Genomic DNA, 26,897 nt, shown 5'->3' with positions numbered 1-26,897 from the left:
TTTTCAATCCAAGACTTGATCTCAATCTCTGAAAATCTTCAAACTTAAGAGGCTTTGTAAAGATATCTGCAGCCTAATCATGAGACTTCACATATTTGAGTTTGACTTCTTTCTTGTCTGGTGGATTTTAACTTCATTGTTGAAGTTTTTACCATTGCTTCTTCCTCTTCCATGACTGCCACGGCCTCGCCCCCGTCCATTCCCTCGATAGCTCTTTTCACCTGCATAATCCTTGAAGGATGCCTAAGTTTTAAGAAGTTTCTCTAATGGCACTTCTTGTCTCCTTTTGATCTTTTCTTCGTGGACCTGTAAAGAGCCCTCTAATTGCTCTACCAGCATAGAGTCTAAATCTTTAGACTCCTCAATAGCACACACCACAAAATTAAATTTAGGTGTTAAAGTGCGAAGGATCTTTTCTACCACACGGACATCTTCCATGTCCTCCCCATATTTTCTTAATTGATGTACAACAGCCTTCACTTTTGAACAATAATCCGAAATGCTTTCGGATTCTTTCATTTTTAAAACTTCAAAATCAACCCTTAGAGGGACAGGAATAATATCCACGGCAAATAATAATAACACAAGAGAGTAACAATAACATCAAATCTTTTAACGGGATAAAATTCAATACCTGAGCGGAGCAATATTACCACTATAATATTATAACTTAGTAGTATCAAGAGGCTACTACAATTTCGAAAGAAATAACGTAACACTCTTTATTTTAAAACACCTCACTACAATAATATTGCCACTCACTATTTATCTCACAGACAACAATCTGTGGATTACTCTCATTGCTTTGCTTTCTATTTAGCCTCTCTTTATTTTTTGGTGTATTAAACATAGAGGAAAACATCTCTATTTATAGGCAAAATTACCAACCTCTCAGCCAATCAAATTGGCTCATTCAACAATTTCAGTCGCCCAACTTGGCTTCAGCCGCCCATATGCTTCTTCAACTTTTCAATCCTTTTCTTTGTTTCATTTATGGGTCCCACATATTATGCTTTTGGGTTAAGTCAGACGAGAGATTCTTTTTAACATAGTGTAACACTGGTCGTTTTAAATCAAGTATATACGTTTTCCCCCCAAAAAATGTCATATCCCTAACAGTATTAGTATACTTTTTTCTTATCAACATCTTATTATTCCGGAATTTTGTTAACACATTCAACAACTTGCCATATGACTATCATGAACCTTTAAAGGTCACTCAGAAACTTGATGGTAAGCAGGGGCGAAGCTATGTGTGATTAAGGGTGGTCAACTGAACACCTTTTACCGAAAAATTATATTGTGTATATAATAAAATATTATTGTTATAATAAAAAATATAAACTTTGAACACCCTCGCATAACCCATTAGCAAATGGTATTCAAATTTTAAAGATTCTTATTGAATTTTATGTCTCGTAAGTGTGTTCGTATTACATAAATTAAAATTCTCCAGCGACATTTCAGTCCACACATTGGAAGCTAGCATCTCGGGATAATTCACACGGATAAATGCTTCATCACACCTAGGAATTGCATTCATATTAAACTTGTCTTTAGTTGGTGAAACAAACCAATTACATTATCCAAAAATAGTATGTTTAATGTTAAAGTGTCATTATAAAAAACAAATTCCATACTTGGAAGTTAGAAAGTTAACTGGGTCGTACGATCCACTTATGATGTTCATGGATAGACACTAGTTGAGAAAGTACAAATAGCCCTCGAAGTGGATGATCCGCTTGTCTATGGTATAATAACAAGTTTAACAATTATTATCCCTTGTTTGTCCCATAAACAATACTTTTAATTTTGTATGTTAAAATTTTGCTCATGGAACAAACAAAAGTCAAAAGTTAAAAGACCATCCTAAAAAGTGTCATATTAGTGCAATTGTTTTGCACTAGACAGGCCTTGACCCAAAATAAAGCCCTCCATGATTTCCACAAATAAAGCCCACTATCCATTATCAGAAATTTGTTCTCCTCTTCACTCCTTGAAACCTTATCCATATATAAAAATAAATAAATAGATATTCCTTGTTAAATTGCACACACTTAATGGAATAAAAAAGGACTTCAATTTTCCACCAAAATGAAGTGCCTCAGCCTTCACTCCCCAATCTTACCTAAACATTCAAGCAGCAAATACAAATGCCAGCACCGTAAATCAAAACCAGCAGCTCATAGCTTACTGGAGAAGCAGCAGTATTATTATAATGCTAAATTGTCTTGTTTCCCAAACCACCAACCTACTGGCTTTCTAAAGGGACAAAAAAGGAGTCTGTTAATTGCTCCGCTTAGGGCTGTAGATATACCTATTTCCTCCTCCTCCTTTTTCATAGCCGCGGCTAATTCACCTGCTGCTCCGAGAGACTTGTCAGTTTTGCTACAGACAAGGTTTGTTTTCATTCCTCTTTTTCTTCCGATTTTGAAGTTTAAACTGCATACAACTCCGGATATTTTATTGAGATGGATTTAAGTTATATATATACTGTGAGAATATAACTTATGTAGTTTGTGAATGCAATTTAACATGCTGCGGTAGGTAATTATTCTACTTCCCATACCATGTCAGAGTTTTTTTTTTTTTTTTTTGTGATTAACTGGATAATAATATATAGAAACAAAAAGGAGAATTAAGTAGCAGTAATACAAGCAGCGGTATTGCTTCCCCTCAAATTGTCCGGAAACGAACTAGCAGACACATAAGAAGTACTATCCGAAATTCCCCTTGAAAATGTAGTTCCTAGAATGTCTGCCCACACCGGATCGTTTGCAAACAGGGGAGGAACTAGCAAAAGTTTGATTTTATCAAAAAGTTTCCTTGTAGCGGCTTCCTTAGCAAGTACATCCGCTACTCTATTTTGTTCCCGGTAGCTATGCACTATGAGAGGGTGCCCAAGTTGGTGTATCATTGACCTGCATTCATGAGTAATGGAACTATAAGTCTCATGTCCATTGTTAAGTAGTCTGATTACCTCAGTTGATCGGTGCAAATTTCTAGTGGAAGTAAGGCATTTTCCACCGCAATCTTCAGCCTCTAAATTAGTGCAATTAATTTTAGTGGTGTTAGGGATGCTTTTAATATAGCCTATTACCCAATTACCTTAGTGGTCACGGATTAACCTCCTATCCCTCCTACACTTGGATTGCCTAAGCAAGATCCATTGGTATTAAGCTTATAGAAGCCTCTTTTTGGGGGATCCCATTTGACATAGATGATGGTTTTTGTTAGTAAGTCTTGAGCTGGTATTAGTTAGAAGAGAGTACTCAGTAGTACTTATAATGCAGTTGTTGTTGTTGTTGTTATCGATACGGTTATCATTTCTTGTTAACCATAAGTGCCACGAACCGAATGGGTTGATGTCTCTCCATAGGAGATTATTGTTGTAACTGATACTAGCTTATACCAAGTGTTGTTCCAATCGTTTATGGTGAACAACGCTTAGCCAATTAAGCTGGGATCTGATGACTTGAGGATGGCGTAAAGCCAGAATCTGTTTACATTGGGGCATTCAAAGAAGATATGCCCAATAGTTTCAGCACTTGTGAACAGTTCTTTGGTGTATTTAAAGCAATTGAGTGCAGGTAGGAATTTGTGGGCAGACGTCCATGAAGGAGTCAGAGGAAGAATTTAATTTTATTTGTTGTACTAAGTTTCCAGATCCAAGAAAAATCTTTAGTTTGTGGTTCATCAGTAAGTGTATTTTTGGAGGCTATAAAGTGATATGCAGAACTTGCTTGTGGAGAAGAGACCATTAGCGTTCAGACCTCAAATAGGTTTATCCATGTGCTCGCTATTTAAAGGAATATAAGCACTCTGGATAGCATAGATCAATTCCGTGGGTAGGGTAAAGGATAGAGTATGAAAATCCCATATGCCATTTCTGAACAGTTTGCTAATCTTAATATTGATGTCAGTTAGGTTAAGAGGCCCATAAATTTGAGATCGTAAGTACCAGAATGAGGAATCCACCTATCCTGCTAGAAGTTGACAGTGTTGCCATTGTGAATGACCAATCTCATGTCTTCACTGCATGTTCACCAGCCTGTTAGAATACACTTAACATGACAATCTAAAAGCTTATATATTTACTTTGCACAAAACGAGAACTCTGTTTAAATTATAATTCCTTCCATCCAAAAAGTATTGTCAAATTGGAACTGAGTGAAGCATCTAATTCAAGTGTGAATTCGAATAACTTTTAAATTTAACTAACGGAGTGGTATATATTTAAAATTAAATTATTTGTATTTACAAGTTCTTGTATTTGAAAAATTCTTATCATTCGGCTCCTCTAAGAACAATATCCTAATATTAAGATAGGATAATGGGAATACCAAATCTTTTACAAGCATTAGATTAGAGAAAATAAAGTACACTTTGTTTTCAGTTTTTCCCAGGATAATGCGTTTGCTTATTGTTTCCTTTCTGGAAAATTGTGACGACAGTGCAGTAATGCTTTTTATGTACTGGATTGCCAACTTTGTGGTGCCGGGGATCATCTTAAAGGATCTTCAAGATGACAGTACCACTAGGGATAAGAAGACTGATGAAAAAGATCTATAAAGATAAGCGAGAAGCAGAAGATCGTTACAAAAAGAAACTGGATTTTCAGTGAGAAAATCAATTAGGGTGAAGCTTCTGGGTACCCCGTCTGCTGTTGTCAATGGTTCGTTTGAGGCGCACTTAAGTCCTGAGACTCAGTTAAAGCAAGCCGAATTGTGTGCTTCGCGTTGATATATTAATTGTATCGGTTAGTAATGTTATCTTTTAAATCAAAGTCTGAAGCATGTTTTATGAAGGAAAATCGTACTGTACAGTTGGTAGAGCAAGCTGAATGTTTGCCGATAAACTTTTGAAAGTTTTTACCACTTGGTAAAATTTGAATTACAGAAAGCAAACTGGTACTTCTTCCTAGCTATTAGCAAAGCAATCTTGATTTTTCTGTTTGAAATATTGTTGAAATAATATACACAGTCAAGACTGTTTTGGTTCACTTTTTCTTGGTCCCAAAATTATGTACCCTTAGCAAGAGGTTTTCTGAACTTTATTAGTTTCCAATATCAACTGCACACAAAAGAATTACACAGCTTAACGGTTATAACAGCATGTTATGCTGATTTGATGTGTATGATGGCCCAATATTTATTTCTGTGATGCCTGTTCTCTAATCGCCATGTTAGCAACAACAACAAGGAAGAGATGGTACGTGACTCTTATTATATATCCTATCTCTGCAAATTCCATCAAATCTTTGTACTTACAATGCTTTTAGCCTTCCACTTTGGGGTCATTGTTATTTTCAGATTGTAAGTTAGTTCCAAGGTACTGACTTGCTAGTAGACATTCCATGAACATCTCATGGCCTCAATCTTCTTGCTTGGCATTTAACTAGCAGAAAGTGCTAAAAGCTAAGATGGATGCGTGTGTGTGAGTGCGAAGTTGCAAAATGTGATTCTTTTATATGCTGAGATATTTACTACAGTGCTTGTGAGCTTCTTTTGATATTGCAAATTGCAATTGTGATTCTCCATTCTTGAACTATTCTGATATGCTGAAATTTTCACTCTTATTACTATGACTCGTATCCAATTTTGGATCGTTTGAATGAATACTTGGTGGAAGATGAGAAAGAAAATTGGATTAGCTCAATTGTAATGCTTTTTATTTACTGGATTGCCTACTTTGTGGTGCGGGGGATCATCTTAAAGGATCTTTAAGATGACAGTACCACAAGAGATAAGAAGACTGATGAAAAAGAAGTATGAAAATAAGCAAGAAACAAAAGATCTATCGTTCGTACCAAACAAAACAAAGGAAAAAAAGAAAACTCTGCTAGACTATCAACTCTTCCAGACTAAAGGGTTCTTATGATTGACTGATTTTTCTGTTGAATATAACACCTCCTACTGAAATGATGCAACTATATCTTTGAAGTGATGGAGGAGGTCATCAACTGTCATGACTTGAATATCACGATTGTCTCTCACTCTAACGCTCACCTGCCCACTTTTGGCTTCTGCTTCTCCAACAACCAGAATATAGTTATATTTTGCCTCTTGAGCCTCTCGTACCTTTTTCTGGAGTGTTTTATCGCTTGTTTCAACATCAACATAATAACCAGCATCATGTATCTGCTTCCGGAGCTCAAGCGCGTACGACTGAGATTTGTTGGAAACAGGGCAGACCATTGCTTGTCGAGGACTAAGCCAGAAAGGCCATTTCCCCTCAAAATGCTCACAAAGAATAGCGAACATACGCTCAACTGACCCAAGTATAGCTCTATGTATCATAACCGGTCTCTCGTCACTTCCATCTTCTGCTTTGTATGTAAGTTCGAATCTTTCCGGAAGTTGGAAATCAAGCTGCAATGTTGCACACTGGAACTCTCTGTTCATTGCATCTGAAACTGTGATATCAATTTTCGGACCGTAAAACGCTCCATCTCCTTCTTTTCTCCCCCACGGCTTCCCGAACTCCTCCAATGCTTCCACAAGAGCACCTTCAGCTTTTTCCCAGGTTTCTTCGTCTCCAATAGAGTTTTCAGGCCTTGTTGATAAATTTAGCTTAAAAGTTAAACCTAATATTTTATACACATAGCTCATGAAATCTAAGACATCCTTGACTTCATCCTTAACCTGTGACTCCCTGCAGAAGATGTGAGCATCATCCTGTTCAAATTTCCTAACGCGCGTTAAGCCGGCAAGTGAACCACTGATCTCATTCCTGTGAAGAACCCCAAAGTCAGCCAGACGAAGTGGTAGCTCCCTGTAGGAACGACCACCGTGATTGAAGATTAAACAATGTCCGGGGCAGTTCATTGGCTTCAGCGCGTATTCTTGTTTGTCAATCTCAAACACAAACATGTTGTTCTTGAATTTTGCAGCATGACCAGAAGTTTCCCACAATTTCATCTTGTACATATTTGGACTCCAAACCTCCTCGTAGCCTCTCTTCCAATACTGACTCTTTATGAAATCCAGTAATTTGTTGCAAATTCGAGTACCATGTGGAAGAAAGAAACAACTTCTAGGGCTTACTTCATCAAAAAAGAAAAGATCCTGCTTGTCACCCACCTTTCTGTGATCGTAATCCATTACTTCCTCCGGCTGTTTCTGATCCATAATCCGCACGTCCCAATTTAATAAGTATGGCTATTAAGAAGAAATCTAGCAAACAAGAAAAAGAAAGGGGTAGGAGGCAACCACAAGAAAAATAGGTAGCAACACCTCTACTTATAATGGTGCAAAACCTTCTTTGAGTAGAAATTGAAAAACCTATATTCAAAAATTTTTAGCAAATATAAAATCCTAAACCATTTAGGTTTCCTACTCTTTATTTAATTCCTACGTTTACTAAGTAAACAAATTAACAAAACTAACATAAATCTTAGAAAAGTTACCAAAATAGTATCAACGTTAATGGCAATAACGTTTTATCTACTTTTTTGAATTAATAAACTTTAACAGATAAAACGTTAAGACAGCGGACTGAAGCTAAAGTTCTAGGGCAAGTCAAATTTAAAGAAAATCTCTGAAACTGTAAATGTCATTAAATTGAAAGTGACGATAGTACGCTACAGTTCCAACGGTAAATACTTATTAATCAAAATAAAAATGGATACTATTTAACCATGATTAAGTATTAAAAAGTATATAATGAAATACCTTATCACTTAACCATCGTTAAGTGCTAAAAAGTGTATATGCAAGACATATATTTCAGATTTGCTTGATGCAAGCGAAGGGGAGCCTTGACGTAACGATAAAGTTACTGTCATGTGACCAGAAGGTCACGAGTTTGAGTCGTGAAAACAATCTCTATTATTCTGCGTAGAATAGAAGAGCTTAGTGCACCGGGCTGCCCCTTTGCTTGATGTTGTAAGCACCCAACAAGGATAAGTTCTACCCAATTCAACTATGTTATTCATGCGTTTTCTTAGGGTGTGTTGGTATGAAGGAAAATATTTTTCGGAAAATATTTTTCAATTTTTTCATGTTTGGTTGGTTTAAATGTTTTGGAAAATATTTTCCTTATGAATTCATTTTCCTCCGATAGGAGGAAAATGTTTTCCTTATCAAGAGAAGGAAAAATATTTTCCAAAACTCCTTCTCAACCTTCCCCACCCTCACTAACCCACCCCACACCCCTACACCACCCACCTAACCCCGCCCCACACCCCTACACTCACCCATCTAACCCCACCCCATGCCTACCTACCCCCACCCCTCTCTCCAAAATGACCACCCACCCTACTATCCCCTCCCCCCGCATGAAAAAAAAATTTACTTTTTTTTTGGTTTTTTGCATCACTCATCTCCACCCCACACCCCGCCAAACCCCACCCCCTCACTGCCCCCAACCTCCGCACAAAAAGAAATCACTTTTTTCTTGTAATTTTCAAATTTCTGTTCCCCCGCCCCACTCCCCCGGCACAAAAAAAATCTTCTTTTTTTTTTGTAATTTTTAAATTTCTGTTTTTTCTTTTTTCTGCACCCCCACTCTCCACCCCGGTACGCTGCCCCCTCCCCCCCCCCTCCCCGCCCCATCCCTCCCCCCAAAAAAAAATAAAATTTTTTTTTATTTTTTACTTTTTTTTGTAATTTTAAATTTCTATTTTTTGTTTTTTGCACCCCCTCCCCCCCCCCCGAAAAAAAAAATATTTTATTTTATATATTTTCAATTTTAGTTTTTTCATCTTTCGGTTTACAAGTTCGAAATTTTACAAGTTCCAAATTTATGAGTTTGGAGGTTTATGTGTTTGAAAGTTTACGGGTTCGAAATTTCACGATTTCGAAAGTTTAGCGGTTCGGAAGGTTGTTGGCTCGAAAGTTTATGGCTTTCATGTTTATTATATCTAAAATACTTATGAATATTATTGAGAAGTTATTTTCCTTAATTTGCGTATCAAACACCGGAAAATGAATAAGATTACTATTTATTTTCTAAGAAAATATTTTCTGTGGAAAACATTTTCCGTTATACCAAACACACTCTTATTGTTTTCTTTCTGAGAAATTGTGACGACAGTGCAGCAATACTTTATTATGTACTGGATTGCCAACGTTCGGGGTACCAAGGATCATCTTAAAGGATTTTCAAAACGACAGTACCGCCAAGGATTAGAACGCTGATGGAAAAAAGAAAATCTATGAAGATAAGCGAGAGAAAAAGGGCTTACAGATTAAAGAGGTTTTTGTTATGAAAATAATTATAATGTAGATGTCTATTTATTACTCCGCTATAGATAATCTTCCTAAAGAAGATTATCCGTTTGGTACTCTATTGAAGTTTATCTACAAGCAGTTGATTCATGCAGGTTGCAAGCAACTCAATAAAATGATTTGCAGCAGCTTCTTATTAAGCAGACAGGTTGCAAGCAGCTCATGCAGACAGCTTACAAGCAGCTCAAGAAAAGCCTCGCAACTGCTTCCTTTCTTCTATAAATAGAGGAGTTTTCAGTTCATTATAAACATAAGTTTGAAGTTGAATAAAAATATCAATCTCCATCTATACTTGTCTTCGATTTATTTCTTTTATAGTCTTTATTTTATAACACGTTATCAGTACGAGACTCTGCCATCTCGAGCAAATACTTTGAAAGAATCAAAGGTACGAACTTTCTTTTTGTAAATAATATCATTTTTTTTTCTAAACGTGAATTTGTAGCACCGGATATATCGGGCAAAAATTACATGTCTTGAGTATTTGATACTGAAATTTATCTCTATGTCATGGGTTTAGCAGACACCATCAACGATAAGTTATCATGTGTTTTACTTGCTATATATGCTACTGCCAATTTAAAAAAAAAGTATTTAGGAACTTAGTAAGTGAGCCATAATCATTGGACGAGATTCTGGAGCATTCTATGAATTTTAAAACACTATAATTTGTATATCTTTATGTTCCGGTTTTCACTTACACGTTTTCGAATTAGAATTTTAAATTTTACTCCATAAGAGTAATATTGCATAGGAAACTATAAAGTGGATGACATTGTTAGATCCATTTAAACTCCGGCAGAATTTGTAAGAAATATATAACCACCAGCAGTGGTAATATTTCCTAAATCTTGCTATAACTTAACTTCATAGTTCACTTGAACTCTAGCCGAGTACAATCATCAGAAGTGGTTATGTTTCGTATATCTCATTGTAACTAAATTTTATTAACCACCAGAAGTGGTATATGCCTATGACCACCAGAAGTGATAGTTTAGGCTTGTTATGGTTACAATTGAAGATAAGTTAGAGAAAATTCTCCATATTACATACATGCTTCGATTTGCTCCTGAAGTAGCAAATATCTTAAAAGGAGGTTCAAATTATCACAATGTGATTTGGTTAATGCACGTTCAGATAATTATATTCTATTCCCCGAAGGATGAGAATTTTTGATAAATATTAATTCATTCCCATAAGTGAATGTGGCAATGTTAATAAATCTTGATATGAATATATTATAACTGACCTCCAGAAGAGGTAATATGATATACTCAATATTTTGTATTTTAAATTTGCTCCTGAAGTAGTAAGCAATTAAAATTTCCTCCTGAAGCAGAAAAATATTATGTAGTGGTAGAAATATTAAATTTCTTAATTTTTGTCATTTAATAAATTTAGAATTGTCTTTATATTATTAATTTGATTATGATTTTCTCTCATGATACCAGAAGTGTCTGAGAAATATTTGATAGTACAAAATGTATCAAAAATGCGTGAAGAACTAACTGTTTGTCTAGAAGACACATGACACCAGTAGTGTCTGATAAATATTAGATTGTGGATAATAAATGAAGGCTCTCGAAGAGCTTATATACAAATATGTCATTCATATTATATGATTATGGTCAAAACATATGTTATAGTAAACCCGAAATTTACTAATACAAATGGCTATCATATTGAGATCACAAATGATTGGAAGATTGAAAATCTTCATATTTTCACAATCATAGGGGTAAAATAATATGTATGTGAGAAGTTACACGCCTTATTCTTCAATTTGTACTACATCATGTATCACGGTAAACCTGAAGTTTACTAATTCAAAAGCAGTCACAGTAAATCAGAAGTTTTACTGAGGCAAAAGTAGCTATTGTAAACCAGAAATTTACTCATACAAAAGTAGTCACAGTAAATCAAAAGTTTACTGATGCAAAAGTTTATGTCATAGTAAACCAGAAGTTTACTTAGAGATAGCACATGCCATGATAAACTTGAAGTTTCATTTGCCATTTTTAAATGAGCTATTTGAGAACTCAGATAAGCATATACTGAAGAACTAGAAGATTCTTCAAGAATTCTCTTGTGTTGCTTGTTCTTATAATAAATTGATTATACCAGCTAAAGTTGGGACTAAAATTCTCGAATTCTAGAATATATAAAAGGTGAATATGGGCTCATTCACCTATCATGTGAATCACGTATAGATGCATATATGAGATGGTTACATGTGTGTTTATTGTCAACCTGCAGTTTGGCATTTGAAATTGCCTTTCTCAATTAAGAGCATAATTTTCAGATTATGAAATCAAGATAGTTCATCTTGATGATGCTGGTTTATATCCAAGCTAATTTAGCATTGAATACCTCCTATTAATAGCTAAACTATTGCTTATGAGAACAAATCCTCATGTTTTGGTCTAAGATTTTCTAAATTGCATACAACAACACTTGTATGCATCAGACCAACAAAATATGATAAGTCCTCCCCTTACAATTGGTTTAGGATTAGAAACCAAAATGTTTTACTATCTAATAATTTTTGATGTGTGGTATATGATTAATTTCTCTACCACAATGCACAAAGATAGGTTTTTCAAAGAAGATTGGGGATATAAATTAGTTTTTTTAACATTTGGGGGATAGAATAAACAGCTCGAAAATATACTATATGAATCGAATTATCATTAATATGATCCTCACTTAGAAGATAATTCAAGTCAAATGCCAGAAGCATTTACTGATCCAAAATTAAATATCATATTTCAGCTACAAATGTTTCTATTAAAATTGAAGTCCCTGAAGGATAAAGTTTACTGCACGCATGAAACGTAGTAAACCGATCGGTTCCAAAGTTAACAATCCTTGAAAAATAATAGGAGCAAATGATCATAATAAGGAGGAAACGAGCTTTGGAAAAGCTCACGACATAACATTTCATGAAACTCCAGAAAAAGTTCAGGTACCTGAAATAAATAAACTGATGAGATCTCAACAAGTTATGTCGCTTAGGAACCGATACTAAATAATCGTCGACGATATATTTGATACAATATATTGCGCAATATTGTAAAAGTTTGTGAGGATTGGACCTGCAGTCTAGACATCTGAAGATGTCATGCCATTTAAATGCAAGCCATAACCTATATGACTCATTTGATTAAATCTATATAAAGATCCCTGAAGGATTTAAAATGCCTGAAGCATATAGTTCAAAGTCTCGGGAAGTCTAATCAGATTACAAAGGTTTTTGTACGATTTAAATCACTCTGGGCGAATGTGATATAATCGCCTCAGTGAATATTTGCAGAAAGAAGGTTACATAAATGATGTTATTTGTCCATGTATTTTTATAAAGAAAATGGCATCAAAATATGTTATACTTGCTATTTATGTTGATGACATAAATCGTGTTGGAACTCCAGAAGAGCTCCAAAAGGCAATTGAATATCTTAAGAAAGAATTTGAGATGAAAGATCTTGGAAAAATAAAATTTTGTCTTGGTCTGCAAATTGAATATTTAGCAGACGAGATCCTTATCCATCAATCTGTCTATATAGAAAGGGTCTTTAAACGCTTTTACATGGACAAAGCGCACCCATTAAGTACACCAAATGGGTGTTTGATCACTTGAAGTGAATAAGGATCTGTTCTGACCTCCAGAAGAGGATGAGGAACTCCTTGGTCCTGAAATACTCTATCTCAGTGCAGTTGGTGCACTTATGTATCTGGCTAATGCTAACAAAGGTGGTGTAGATCATATTGGTTATGCAGATGCAGGTTATTTATCTGATCCCCTTAAAGTTCGATCTCAAATCGGGTATGTGTTTATATGTGGAGGTACTGTCATATCATGGCGCTTCACAAAGCAATCTATTGCTGCTTCTTTTTCAAATCATGCCGAGATAATAGTTATTCATGAAGCAAGTAGGGAATGCGTATGGTTGAGATCAGTGATTCATTTTATTCGAGAAAAATATGGGTTGGAATGTGATAAAAATCCCACAATATTATACGAAGACAATGTTGCATGCATAGACCAATTAAATGGAGGATTTACAAAAGGAGATAGAACGAAGCACATTTCACCAAAATTATTCTACACATATGATCTTCAGAAAAATGGTGACATCGATGTGCAACAAATCCGTTCAAGTGACAATCCAACAGATTTGTCCACTAAATCTTTGCCAACTTTAACTTTTGAGAAGATGGTATACAAGATTGATATGCGAAGATTTAAATATTTGGAACAAGTTTTCCATAAGGGGGAGAGAAATATGCGTTGTACGCTTTTTTCCTTACTAAGTTTTTTCCCATGGGGTTTTTCTTGTAAGGTTGTTAATGAGGCAGCTAGAATTGCATATTACTAAATATGTGTACTCTTTTTCCTTCACTGGGATTTTTTCCACTGGATTTTTCCTAGTAAGGTTTTAACGAGGCACAATATTTTTTAATGAACATCCAAGGAGGAGTGTTATGAAAATAATTATAATGTGGATGTCTATTTATTACTCTGCTATAGATAATCTTCCTGAAGAAGAATTATCCGTTTGGTACTCTATTGAAATTTATCTACAAGCAGCTGATGCAGGCAGGTTGTAAGCAACTCAATGAAATGATTTGCAGCAACTTTTTATTAAACAGGCAGGTTGCAAGCAGCTCATGCAGACAGTTTACAAGCAGCTCAAGAAAAGCCTCACAGCTGCTTCCAGAAAAGCCTCGCAGGTGCTTCCTTTCTTCTATAAATAGAGGAGTTTTCAGTTCATTATGAACATAAGTTTGAAGTTGAATAAAAATATCAATCTCCATCTATACTTGTCTTCGATTTATTTCTTTTATAGTCTTTATTTTATAACAGTTTTTGAATATACTGGAATGTTAACCTTTCTTGAATGTAAAACCTATTTAATCTTAATGATATAAATGGAGATCTTAATAGCTCAATTGGTTGTTAACCTATGCACGGGTTGGATTGGATTGGATTGGATATGGGAACTTTCGTATATACTTCGGTTTTTAGATATTGCAAAATTAATCCGAATCCGATCCAAATAAGCTCAGATTAGATCGGATATTTTGAGTTTGATTTCGGATTAATCGATTTGGATAATTTGAATTTTCGGTTTTGAGCCTATAAGTTGAGTTGCTTCATTTTCTTTACAAAAAATGAATATTCGAATAAAGTATTCTATCAAATTGTCTTAATAGTTTCTCATTCCCACCATAATCATCCAAAGAAAGTGTTTATGGAAGCAATGAAACCATTACTAAAGAATTGCAACAGAAGCATTAATAAGACCCTAAAATTAATGTCCAACATAGTAAAGCCATGCCAAACAAAAAATATGCCAGCAGTGACATCAAATTTTTTTAAATAGTCGTCATCTTGAAAATTAACAAGTCCAAGCATATTGGACGTAATAATTAAGTATTGGATATATGGGCTAATATCTAATGGGTAGCCGGGTAGGGCTAAATATAAGATATAAGAATTTCGGATTTCAGGATATCCAAAAATTTGAAGGTCCAAAACTGAAATCCAATCCAAAGTTTGAAAATTTTAAAAGTTAAATCCGACATCCAGTCCATATCTGAAAATCCAAACTAAATATATACTCGGTTTGGATGTTGGTTCGGATTCAGGTTTATACAAACTATGCACACCCCTAGTTGATTGGTTATCTGAACTTTTCCCTTGAAAATACTTACCAACAGAATCTTAGATAAATTCTTCCATTAATCGTTTCGTCAAAAGAGTCAGCTGAAACTCACAATGCTGGATATCATCGGGTTTGTATGCCTAAACTAGTAACATGAATTTACAGTTGGAGAATGAACAAAACAATTCTTACACAATTGTCCAGTCATTTTCAACGGGAGTAACAGGTTTATCAGCTGGAGATGAACTGCCGGGCTTCGGAGGTTTCTTTGAAAATATGGATGAGAATGGTTGCCGTAATGGACTCTCCTCCTGGTTCTTCTGGCCTTGGGGTGATAGTTTATCCTTGTTACCAAAAATGAGACTAAGCCTTTTAAATCGACTTTTTAGTTCATTGGCAGGCGCAGCTGTAGGTTCTTCAGGTTGAAATGTGATCCTTATGACTTCATCTGGACTAAGTACCATTGACTCTACAGTTTCGTAGACCTAGTAAAAAAAATGTAATTCTTCATGGCATAACTTATTAATGTAACAATCAGGCATTAATCTGTGATTCTATAATCTATGTAATAGCATCCTGCACTATAAAGCAAACAAAATTGCAGAAAGAAATGTCTAACAAGCAACAGAACCCTGCTTCCCCTCCCCGGGAGTGGGACTGGCAACCGGGATTATAGGAAATCAATAGGTTTCGAAGGATTCCTAAAAAATCTTGCATCCCTCAAAAGTTGCGAGTCCTTTTTTTGGTTAATAACTGAGAAATTACAAGGACCTGTTGGTGCATGGCTCGAGACCTGGAAGATAAATGGGCAGCTCTACTGTTCTCCACTTAAAACACCACGTTCTCATCCGCGATAGTGTTCATGACGTGTGCCTAATCCACACATCATGCACTGCGCTCTTACCATAGAACCAAATCCCTAGGGGCGTAGTTACTAGTCATTTATAAGCCAATCCATGAGAGAATGTCAAATACACAAGCACATCTCCGCAGCAAGACTTGTGCTTGTATCCAACACCATGGGACACAGTCAGCAAGCTTATTCATCTCCACCAAGTTAAATTAAGACGTACCTGGCACAACTCATCAACTTTCTCAACCCAGCTGCTGCTTTGACAGGTGACAATGACGTACTCTTTACAATCACAGAACAGCTTTGATAAATTTGAGTTGTTGGAAAGGGTGGCCTCAGCAGTTACAAATCCTGATCCCAACTGAAATTTAAATAGAAAATAACATAAGATTATCAAGTCTTTGTGATTTTGAAGCTGAAAATGTCATTGCCAAGCCAGAATAACACTTAATTTTCTATGTAAAGGATATATGAGAGGGAGGGGGACATGATGACAGAGGAAAATTTGACTTGGAAGGTTCCAAAGCATCACCAAATGAACGGCAATTTATAATTATATAATCGTTCTGGCTACTAAAAGTAGATGGAATATAGGAAAAGAAATTGTGTCACACACAAATTACATCAACTTTTTCCTCTTGATGGAAAATGGATGCACAAAATGGAAAATTCTGAACAGTATATTTGAGTTTCTAAGATGAAATTTCCACGTGACAGGCTGATATAAATTCAAATCTATGTTCAGAACAAAAGATACCAAGTCTTGAAACAATAACAGAAAATCCTTATTCAACATGGACTGAAATACTACCACAAGAGAGTGTCTGCTAGTTTCCAAAAAAATGATATTGGCATTCATTTGAAAGAGAAAATATGTATCTGGGATTATTCATTCTGATTTCTGTTACCAATGACAGGCTGAATTCCTTCCTCTTGAGAGTTTGAGGAATGAGAGTAACAGGAGAAGACAGATAAAAATTAAGACCAGACACATTTCATACATGCATAAGAGGACTTACAAGAGATATAAATAGCTGCTTGAAAAGCTCATGGGGTGATATATCCTCTAAATTATCCAGAATACTTTCCCTACAGAAAGCATCATAGGGTTCCTTTCAGAAAATCAAAACAAATTGTTTAGATCTTCTACGCTAACCTGGAACTTAAATACTTACACAGCCAAATCCTCATCAAAGAGAGGAGTTTGTCTAACAGCTGGCACTGGCTTTGCAGTTTCCCATAGTTCACGCCACAAGTTGCCTAAAAACATCAATCCATAGAACTTGTCAGACAGAGTTTTGCACACTTCTTTCACCTGTTCTGCTTGGAGTATGCTCAAAGACGGCTTGTACTTATCATATTATCAAGAATCATAATGCAAACAATGAGAAGTCTTAAAAGGACATTCTAAACTTAGTGCAGGTACCACTTCCACCAAGTTTAAATATTCTTCTACAACTTGCTTAGCATTATTAGTAAGTGAATAGACCCCTTTTCATACCTAGAACTGCTGGACATACCCAAGAATCTTTCAACCAGGACCTACTGGACTTGCTAGACTACTTGAATGGACAAGTGGAGAATACTACCATTTTGGAAGGTTTTGATCTCATTTATGCTAAATAACATGCGATTCTTCCTTTTGTATCCACAACCGGTGCACTAGTAGTCCAGTGTTATCAAAGGCGAAAAGCGCAAAAAAGCTCCAAGATCCGTTGGGGCTTTAAGCGCAAAGCGCAAATAAAGCGTGGGCTTTAATGAAAAAAGGCGCAACTAGAGAAAGAGTAACCAATAATTATAAGCATGAATAACAAATATATGGACAAAGAAATTGAAAAAATAATTACGATAAAGTGAAATATCAATTATTTAGTGTCGCCTTTTCAGGATTACACTCGTTGGCAAGGAAAAGTATGGCTTAGAGCCTTGATGCAACACTGAAGCGCCCACAAAGCGAGGCGAAGCGCTCAACATATTTTGAGCCACGCTTCACGGCTTAAGCGCGCCTTTAACAACACTGACTAGTACTTTAGCAGCTTCCTTAATTAATAATAGCCTATGCCCAATTGCAGATACAAATAAAAGAAAATAATAACCTTGTTTCAGTTTCTACTTTCTCCATTCATCTATTTCCATGAATCAATCAATCATGGGACTCCAGTAGAAAATAACATCAAATTTATCACCAAGCTTTAAGCAAAACCAACAAGTGGTATTTCAAGGATAAGATATCCACCATCAAAACCTCGAAATAACTGTCATGATCATGTCGCTTGTACTAGCACAATCTCATAAAGCAATCCATTGAGGCAGCACTGTTATTTGAAAAACATCTAAGCTCCCTGTATCACCACCTAATACACTGAGCAGATGAAACCTTAAGACTGATTAACAATGGCTGCTAGCAGATAGAAACAGATGACCACTTTTTCTTCAGCAGCTCAAGTAGAGGGTGAATTTACATCCTACTGGCTAAAGAAGACACTAAAACCAGCAAGTCTCATGAACGACAAAGAAAAAGTATCTGAAGTACGACAATTGAAATGATTTCAGAAAACAAGAGTGTGGGGATTGTGGCATGAAATTTGAGTTAATTAGAGTATAACCTTCTTTCTGCATTCGAGTACTCAGTTGGCCTCTTCCAGACAATGAGTCATTAGCATCAAGGGTTTCATTGATTTCATCATTTGTATCACATTCCATCCAATCAGGAGGAGAATGCCATCTTATGAAATCTTCTAATATACACCCAGGATTTGCTGCCTAACAGAGTTCAGGAAATTTGCATGTTAATTTCAATCACTGCCAAATTGCCAGCTTGAGAAGTTACTTAAGAAAAATCTAATTACAGCTTGTGTTACTGAAACTTCACCTTGAAAGCCTGCATATCAGACAGGAGTTGAGAGCACCCTGCTCCAAGACTGATAATAGAAGAAACAAGCAATTCAGATGAAAAGGTCAAGATCATCCTACTTGTGCTAAAAGTTGGAGTTTTAGAGAAATTTGGGCAAGCATTGAACAATAAAAGGAAGAAAATGACAAGGAACAAAAGAAATCAGACAATCATACTTTTTAGATATAGTTGAAAACCCGAAAGTTCCTCCATGTATTTGTAATAACTAGTAAATAAGAAAATACAAGACAGCTTGAACTATGTTCATGATTAGTAACATTCAATTTGTTTCGATGAATTGATGATTAGTGACCACTTATCCAACAAAAGAAGACCTGCAACTACTGACTACTGAGTCATTCCTAAGCAACTTTTAATGCAAGCAACATACAGATAAAGTAAACGTTTTTGAAGAACAAGTATTAAACTGCTAATCTTAATGATTGGCCTCCATTCATGAACACATGCCGGTTTATCTTAAAACAGCCTAAAGGCATTACCTCCCTGTTCGGAGCACCAGCTCCTCTGTTTCTTTGATTAGATCTTCTGTTAGCAAAGGTTCTTCCTACATATATAGTCACGGTTGTAAGCAATTAATAATTGAAGAGGAAACTATCCAATTATTATCATAAGATCTGCTCCTGTCCACAAACCTGCATCACTGGCGTATATATAGGTTCACCTGTTTCCAACATTGTCAAATCAGATCGTGTGTCCACTCCTAACCGAAGAATTAATTCTCCTGTGCTAACTTTAGCGTACAAGACGGGAGTTGCAGGAAGAGTGCCCTCAGAAACAAGAACATCAGCATTTGAACCTGCTAGCCTCAAAACCGAATCCAATGATTCAGTGGCTGCAATGCGTCGATTTTTTCTGGAAATGCAACGGTTAATAACCTGGAACTGCTGATATAGAAGACATGAATTTAGGTTCGGAATTTGATCTGGAGGAATGCCAGGGATATATTGTCCTTCAGACCACAGCCTCCTCAACTACATGCAAAAAGGATTGAAGATGTAGTACTCAGTTAGATCGTTTACAGAAGATTCATAACACATCAACTAAATTAGGAAAATGATCTAAAGAATAACTTGATGTCTAAATAGTAAAGATGATATTCTGTTAAAATCTCCACTATCTACAATAAACTGAATGTGAGATTAGTATCTACCCATGTAGATATAATACATTAGTGCAGCTTAAATGAATGTGGGCAGTGAGCTAATGCACTAGTGGACACTGCAAAATCTGGAATGGGTTTTCCATAGACTCCATAAAATGGTAATGAGAGTAAGTGAGCTCTTTCACTCTTAACAAAAAACAAAAGAAGGGGGGGGGGGGGGGGGGAAAAGAGAAATGGGAAGAGAAGAGAAGAGTATGAAGAGATTCAACAACAACAACATACCCAGTGTAGTCCCAAAAGTGGGGTACGGGGAGGGTAGAGTGTATGCAGACCTTACCCCTACCTTTAAAAAGGCAGAGAGGCTGTTTCCGAAAGACCCTCGGCTCAGGAAGGGGGGAGGGGAGGGGCAATAACAAGCAAACCAATATGACAACCAAAGCAAAATACAAAACTAGCAAAAGGTAATGTAATCAGAAAACCGAAACACAAGACAACAGCAAGTAGTATCAGAAGACTAAGGGTACGGAAAGAGGAAAACAAAAAAACAAAAGGCACCAAGTGGTGTGTCAAAGGTATGAAGATATTCAATTTGCAAAAAGTTTCAAACAAGGATATAGACTTATCATAGTTTATCACTATATGAGAATGAAAATGAAATTCAAATTGATTGTACTCTTAACTATTAAAGCTATATCAACTTCGGGTGGAAAATTTTGCAAATTTTCTAGCAAACAAGTCAAAGACCATTAAATAAGGATAAAGGGCAGAATCTGACCAATTGACTATTTTTTATTGTTCTAAAACAATTCTGCTTCAAGAAATATGACTCCTAATTTTGTGTCTGCTCACAAGTCTTATCCAAATGCACTTAGTTTTTTCCCTGGAGTAAATGAATAAAAGCATTTGAAAGAGGTCGAAGGCCTTTCTGGTGTTTTGGACCCTACCATTCTACAGATTGCCGTTTTAGCATTTTAAAACTGGAGTGGACCAGAGAGGTCAACCGGTTGCGATTTCGAATAAGCCTTTGTGCAATCCTAGTCATAAGTAGGGAACTGCTAGGTAAAAAATGGTTATCAGTTACTAAAACAAATGACCTCCACCACCATCCTCACCATTAAGAAAATAATATAAGCATAAAATGAAATTAATTCAAGACATACTACTTCTAACCATGGTAAACATCAAATATTTACGCTTAAATATACATACAGATAAAGAGAGAGACACATGATGCATTAAAGCACCCAATTGAAGCATTAGAACGTGAACATCTAGTCCCTACTAGCCTTGCTGGTTTTTGGATCATTGCAGATGAATAAACTTTGACTTTTGGCAAGTTTACTACACTCAAAAGAACCAATTAGTGTAGCATTAAGATATAGCTGCAGCTATCTATCAGGGATGTAAAGTGACACTTCTATATTATTCTTCAGAAACTCCTTGACAGCAGGACAGATAGCTCAATGCATATTCATATAAGAAAAAGCTGATGTGCGATGTAATCAATGACAACAAGCAGAGGTAAGTGATAGAGAAATCTGCTATGACAACAGGAATCCCTGACATAGCTGCTTAGAAAATTGAATGTGAACTATTTTCATAGAGTCTACTTACTTCAGCAACAATTTTGCACCATAATAATGCCGTTTTCCGCAGTGATTTCATACGTCCAATTACTTCAGCAAGCTTAACAATAAAACTTTCAGGAGGAGCACCATGAATATCCTTAGGCAAAGATGAAGCATTTGCGGATGTTTCAGTATCAGAATCAACCTTGCTACCAGGAAAATGTCCTTCTACAAGCATCTTGCAGATATTGCAGTTGAAGTGAAAATCACAGAGGGTAATCCAAATGGATAGAGATAGAAATTACTACTATATTTACTACAAAGATATTCCACCACATAATTGAGGAAACTGGCATCTACCTGCGTCTAGCAATGAATTGATAAGAGACAAGACTTTGTCATCACCACCAAATTCACCGGAAAACTTGTCTTCTTTTTCACGTAGCACTAATGACTTCACTGCTGACAAGCTTAAGCTAGCCCTCTCCATGATGGGTGAAGAACCTCTGGATGAAGCTAGGAAGTCTTTCATTGTAATATACTTCTTTCCAGCCCTAGGAACAAGACAATAGGGGGAAAACGAAAAAAAAGGAAATTAGAATCGCATCATCAATTTTAAGTAAAAAACAACCATATACATAAGTGATTAACATTCTTTTTTAGTTCACAGACTGGTGTTTATCAAATTACTTAAAGGATATGGAAGAGAATTCACTTGCATGACGGAACTGAAAAATGTAAAATCAAACATTTCAATGAAAATTCAGAGAGAACCCCAACTAAAAGTGATAGAAATTTCCAGATTTAAAGATAAACAAATATCTTACTCTACAGCTACAGCTAGTTGCTTCATGACAGCTGCTGGAGGAATAACGTCTCTGTCCCGAAGGTTTGACTCTTCCATGGTCGAACCTAATTCAGAGTCCTTAAGAAAATAAAGGAACTCATAACATTAGAAAAAAGCAAGATTAAAAAATCCATATTTCAGCTAAAGGAGACATAGCAATGAGATATCCCGCTATTCCTTTGATAGATCTTCAAAAGTTACAGAATAAGCTTTGCTCTCCAACTAAGCATTTCCTATAGGTGAGAACTATATGCACATTTACATAATTCATCGACTCTAAGAATGAAGAAAATTTGATTCGAACATACAAAAGAAACAGCTAGTCTATGTTTAAAGTCTTAAAAAAGCTCAGTAAGTAGATGATACCCAAGTATAGTATAAGTTTGACAACAGCACCAACTTTTGACTTACAAAAAGAATAAGCTTTAGCCTTAAAAAAGCACCAATAAGGTTTCTGCAAGTATAGGTCAGCGATAAATAAGCACATTTCTGAAACAATACCAAACGCGGATAGAGTCGCTAACAAACAACTACCATGGCATGTCAAAAAGTAGAATTTATGTGAGAAATAACCAGCGGAAAAGAAAATCAGCTCAAGGAATACTGAAGACAAAACATGTGTACATTAAGAACCTTGCGCTGTAGAACAAGTGGGATAGCTCACCTTTGAATTAGGTAATTCCCTCTCACTCATGAAGCAAATATTTTCATCAAAAATTGCATATGCCATTCGTGGACTTTCAGCTTTGTCAGTAGTACCCTCAGTTCCTCTTTTGCCTATTCTTATGTTCTTAAACCTCTCCTGCCAGTCCTGCTTTGCCTTTATTGGTGGCGGTCTACGCCATGAAGTCTTTCCTTCCTGGAAATGAGGCATCCTCATGATTACTTATAACAGCTCAATATACTCTTAGATGTATCCAACAAAACAAACAGCTAAAATTCCAGTTAATGAAATATAGCACATCACAGTATGAGCTGCACTAAGAAATTAAAGATATCGACACCAAGTTGTGCTGCTATATTCCTTGTGGATAAGAAAAACAGTGAAAATTGAAGTATTTGAAATTAGCCAGTTAAACTCGCCTATATTATCTTCAATGGGCAGCTTAAAAATAGCTAAAATATGATAGATCCTTTAAATATGGAACTGACGCGAGCAGTATTGAGGATTCATATAGCCAAGTCCAATTAATTGCATATTAAGGCATAGTTGATTGATTAACATTGAAATTAGCCAGTTGACCTGTAATTGTTTTGAACTTCTAATTGATAAAATGAGTAATGAATCAAATATGAATCAAAACGAGGTTAAAATCGACACTTAAAACATTCTCTTTTTTTTTTTCCTCCTTATCATCTTCCTCATCAAGCAAAACATGAAACATATAATTTGAGGGAAAAAACCTCCCGATCAAATGAATTCAACAGAAAAAATATTGAAAAATCAGAATGATGATAATTAGAATAAACGAAGATAAAATTTACCTTAGACTCGTCCTTATCGTCTGGAATCTCACTTGTAGAAGTCGCCGGCGATTGGTTATCGGAATCTGTTCAAATTTGAATATCGGGTAGAGGAAAAAAAAATGTAAACCAATAATGAAAAAGCATTTATTATAGTACTTGAAAAAAGAAAAGGAGAAATGAGATGGATGAACCTGGATCGTTGATGAGATCAGATTTTTTAATGTCAGTGAAAACTTTCTCCGCTTTAGCTGCGGCAGAATGGAAGGCAGTTTTTGCTCTGGATACGAACGACGCCTCCATTTCCTACGCCGAGTTTGTAGCAGCGGATTGGGAGAGAAATTGGATGGACTTATGGAGCAAAACAAATTCAACCAGTGGATGGACCAGACTCTAGACAGACGACTGCCTTTGTCAAATTTCCAGCATTTGTTTACAATGTAGATTTGATGCTCATCACTTTGTGCTAAAATAATATAAATAACTAATTATGCTACTATCATGTCTCCTATTGTTAATTATTACACGCCCTAGATTAAATTATATTCCATAAGGTAAGTATAACTTTTAGTAGTTAATAAAATTTCAAGGAACCTAGTCAACTCCTTCCTTCCGTCCAACTACGGAAAGTAATTCTTTTGATTAATTATAAAAAAAAAAATCACTACTTATTAGTTAACTAGTAGATAAACTTTATAAGCAACACTGGACATCATAAAATAAAATTTAGTGTAATAGAGTAGTACGTTTAGGTTGAATATTTGGAGCGAAGACGTAACATGACAATTACATGTATGTGCTACATTTAGTTTGATTTTCAAATTAAGAATTTCAATGTATTAGACTAACCTCCGAGTGAGGGCGTGAGGCCAACCGGCAAGGACTCCAACCTCATCTTTACAACACGAACAGTCTCATCAACGTTAATTAACCACCAATTGAAGGAATTATGCTACAGTTGATCTTACTCTAAACGCACATGAAAGTTAGTTCCTTCACCTATATAATAATGGAATTAAAAAAAAAAAAAAAGGAAAACAACAAAGTAAAAGAGATGAGGCTGAAAACAAAAGACCAAATAAAGAGAAGGAAGACAAAGGGAATTAACAACAATAGAAAAACAGTAGCAGCAAGGGTATTAGTCGAAGAACAATATGGGAAGGCAGCTCAGCTACCCTTTTCTCTTAGCAAATCGGTGATCGCTAAGTCAACCAACGCACACTATGTACTCTTTATGATCCTTTTTTTGGCTAACGTGTTCGTGTCGTTTTCTCCCTTTTTCAATTTAACGTATTTCCTATTATGGGTATTACACTAACTTAAGCCTTTGAGTAGGCCCCGATTCGTTGGAGCCCATCCTTAATGTCGTGTTCCATTTTATAAGGAAAAGGGATGCATTGGAGATCCTGGTGCCATATTACCAATTTTTTATACCCGTGCTACCGGCCTAAACATCCCTTTTAGTGGTGTTTGGTCCCACGTCACTAAAAGGGGAGTGCTATACTACTATAATTACAACACGAGTATAATCCCACTAGTGGAGTCTGGGGAGGATAGTGTGTACGCAGATCTTACCTCTATCCTGGGGTAGATAGACTGTTTCCGATAGAAACTCGGCTCCCTCCCTCCAAGAACTCCCCCACCTTGCTCTTGGGGTGACTCGAACTCACAACCTCTTGGTTGGAAGTGGAGGGTGCTTATCACTAGAGCAACTCAATCTTGCTGTACTACTATAATTAAGAACATAAAAGAAAAGAGGATCACATGTAGGAGTCTACATATGTCGGATTGGTTCGGATTTTCTAATTACCAAACCAAACTAATTGTGTCGAATTATTAAATCTAAAGACCAAACAAAACCAATAAAAGTCGAATTTTTTAATTTCGGTTTTTCTTTGGATTTTCGAATTTTCGGGTTATTTTGGATTTTTTTATAAAGTCTTCATAGCACAAAACATAGAATTTGTGCTCCAAAAATTTCTTTGATCCTAATAAGACATAACTATATAAGGTGCTTTTCAACAAAATAACATAAAATATGAGATGAGCTATGGCATTGTACTAAAATATTCAACAATGAAGATAATAAATTCGTATAAAACAAATATTATTAATAAGTTATAACGAAAGTAAACATAATCTAAAATTACTAAGTTGCTAAAATAAGTACGACTAACAACTACTATTTTTACATGACTAAACACTATAAAAAAAAATAAGTTGTGCAAATTATCTAAACCATGAAAAAACTAAAAAAAATAGATATCCAACACTATTATTATTCTTAGTACAATTTAATTGAATCTCTTTTATTAGCGTTAATATTGACTATAAAACTTATTGTAGCATTCAAGAATTATAAGTACAAGTTTAAAAGAATACGTTAAAAGAGAAAATTAAGAAAATATTCAAGAAATATTTATAAACTACACTACAATAAATATTTTTATGTACTAAATATATTTAAAACTTCTACATATGTAATGTCGGGTTGGTTTAGTTTCGGTTTGATTTTTTTTAGTTAAAACAAAACCAAACCAATTATGGTCGAATTTTTTTTTCCAATACCAAACCAAATCAAACCCAAATCATAATCGAATTTTTTTCTCGGTTTGATTCGAATTATCGATTTGGTACGGTTTGTCGGTTTCCTTTGTACACCCTAGAGCTAAGGATGTCAATTTAGAGGATGCCAAACCACTTAGATATGAAAACTACATGCGAGACCACTATGCCCCATTTCTACCACACTACTAGTTTCTATCATTCATCAAATTCACAACTGATCTTAGACATAGAATGAGTGTATTTGACTTGTTTTTTCTAGACCATAACCAGATTCATAATTTAAAGTTTATAAATTTCTATAACCACCTCGAATATGCACACAATAATAATTACTTTCACAATCAAATATTTATAAATATTTGATAAATTTCTTAATACAAATACATGATTGGGGCAAAAGCCGTTAGTGTCATGATCCAAAATTCCACCACAAGCGTCGTGAAGGCACTTAGTCTCTAAGACTAGGTAAGCCGATTACAATTTTATTTCGAGCCATTTTTATTAAACATATAATTATAATAACCTCCCAAGACTGGTAATACAGAGTCACGAACTCTAACTGAATACATGCGATGATCTCAAGGATCGAATATACAATACTGTTCGAATAAGAGTTGACAATACAAAATAATAGAAAGACTCCAAGGGACTGCGACGACCAAGCAGTCCTACCTTGAATCCTTGC

The 26,897-nt window shown here is 35.5% G+C and overlaps 2 protein-coding genes and 1 long non-coding RNA gene across 4 annotated transcripts; 1 reads left to right on the top strand and 2 right to left on the bottom strand.

Annotated features, from left to right (window-relative positions):
- The first annotated feature begins 2,072 nt into the window (after nucleotides 1-2,072).
- LOC104095220 (uncharacterized) lies at nucleotides 2,073-5,002 on the top strand. The gene is made up of 2 exons (XR_011409690.1): nucleotides 2,073-2,399; nucleotides 4,455-5,002. It is a non-coding gene; the product is annotated as an uncharacterized lncRNA (long non-coding RNA).
- A 756-nt stretch (nucleotides 5,003-5,758) lies between these two features.
- Nucleotides 5,759-7,230, bottom strand: LOC104095221 (threonine--tRNA ligase, mitochondrial 1-like). Its single transcript, XM_009601301.4, has one exon. The coding sequence runs from the start codon at nucleotides 7,128-7,130 to the stop codon at nucleotides 5,913-5,915; it is 1,218 nt and encodes a 405-aa protein (XP_009599596.1). The 5' UTR covers nucleotides 7,131-7,230; the 3' UTR covers nucleotides 5,759-5,912.
- A 7,725-nt stretch (nucleotides 7,231-14,955) lies between these two features.
- Nucleotides 14,956-24,833, bottom strand: LOC104095222 (uncharacterized). Of its 2 annotated transcripts, XM_009601302.4 has the most exons (15): nucleotides 24,494-24,833; nucleotides 23,839-24,110; nucleotides 23,666-23,730; nucleotides 22,845-23,039; nucleotides 22,161-22,258; nucleotides 21,694-21,887; nucleotides 21,380-21,561; nucleotides 19,296-19,634; nucleotides 19,143-19,207; nucleotides 18,622-18,670; nucleotides 18,356-18,512; nucleotides 16,925-17,009; nucleotides 16,769-16,838; nucleotides 15,970-16,110; nucleotides 14,956-15,381 (listed from the first exon to the last, which is right to left on the bottom strand). In XM_009601302.4, exons 2-15 carry the CDS (start codon nucleotides 23,945-23,947, stop codon nucleotides 15,085-15,087), a joined length of 2,046 nt encoding a protein of 681 aa, XP_009599597.1. In that variant the 5' UTR covers nucleotides 23,948-24,110; nucleotides 24,494-24,833; the 3' UTR covers nucleotides 14,956-15,084. The 2 variants fall into 2 exon arrangements, with proteins under 2 accessions (XP_009599597.1, XP_070037616.1); XM_070181515.1 differs by lacking the exon at nucleotides 24,494-24,833 and having other exon boundaries at nucleotides 23,839-24,123.
- Nucleotides 24,834-26,897: the final 2,064 nt, after the last annotated feature.

The sequence above is a fragment of the Nicotiana tomentosiformis genome, chromosome 7 (genome assembly GCF_000390325.3).
Source record: "Nicotiana tomentosiformis chromosome 7, ASM39032v3, whole genome shotgun sequence".
NCBI lineage: Eukaryota > Viridiplantae > Streptophyta > Magnoliopsida > Solanales > Solanaceae > Nicotiana > Nicotiana tomentosiformis.
Note: the sequence above shows the minus strand (reverse complement) of the source record. Positions and strands in the feature narration are given on the sequence as shown.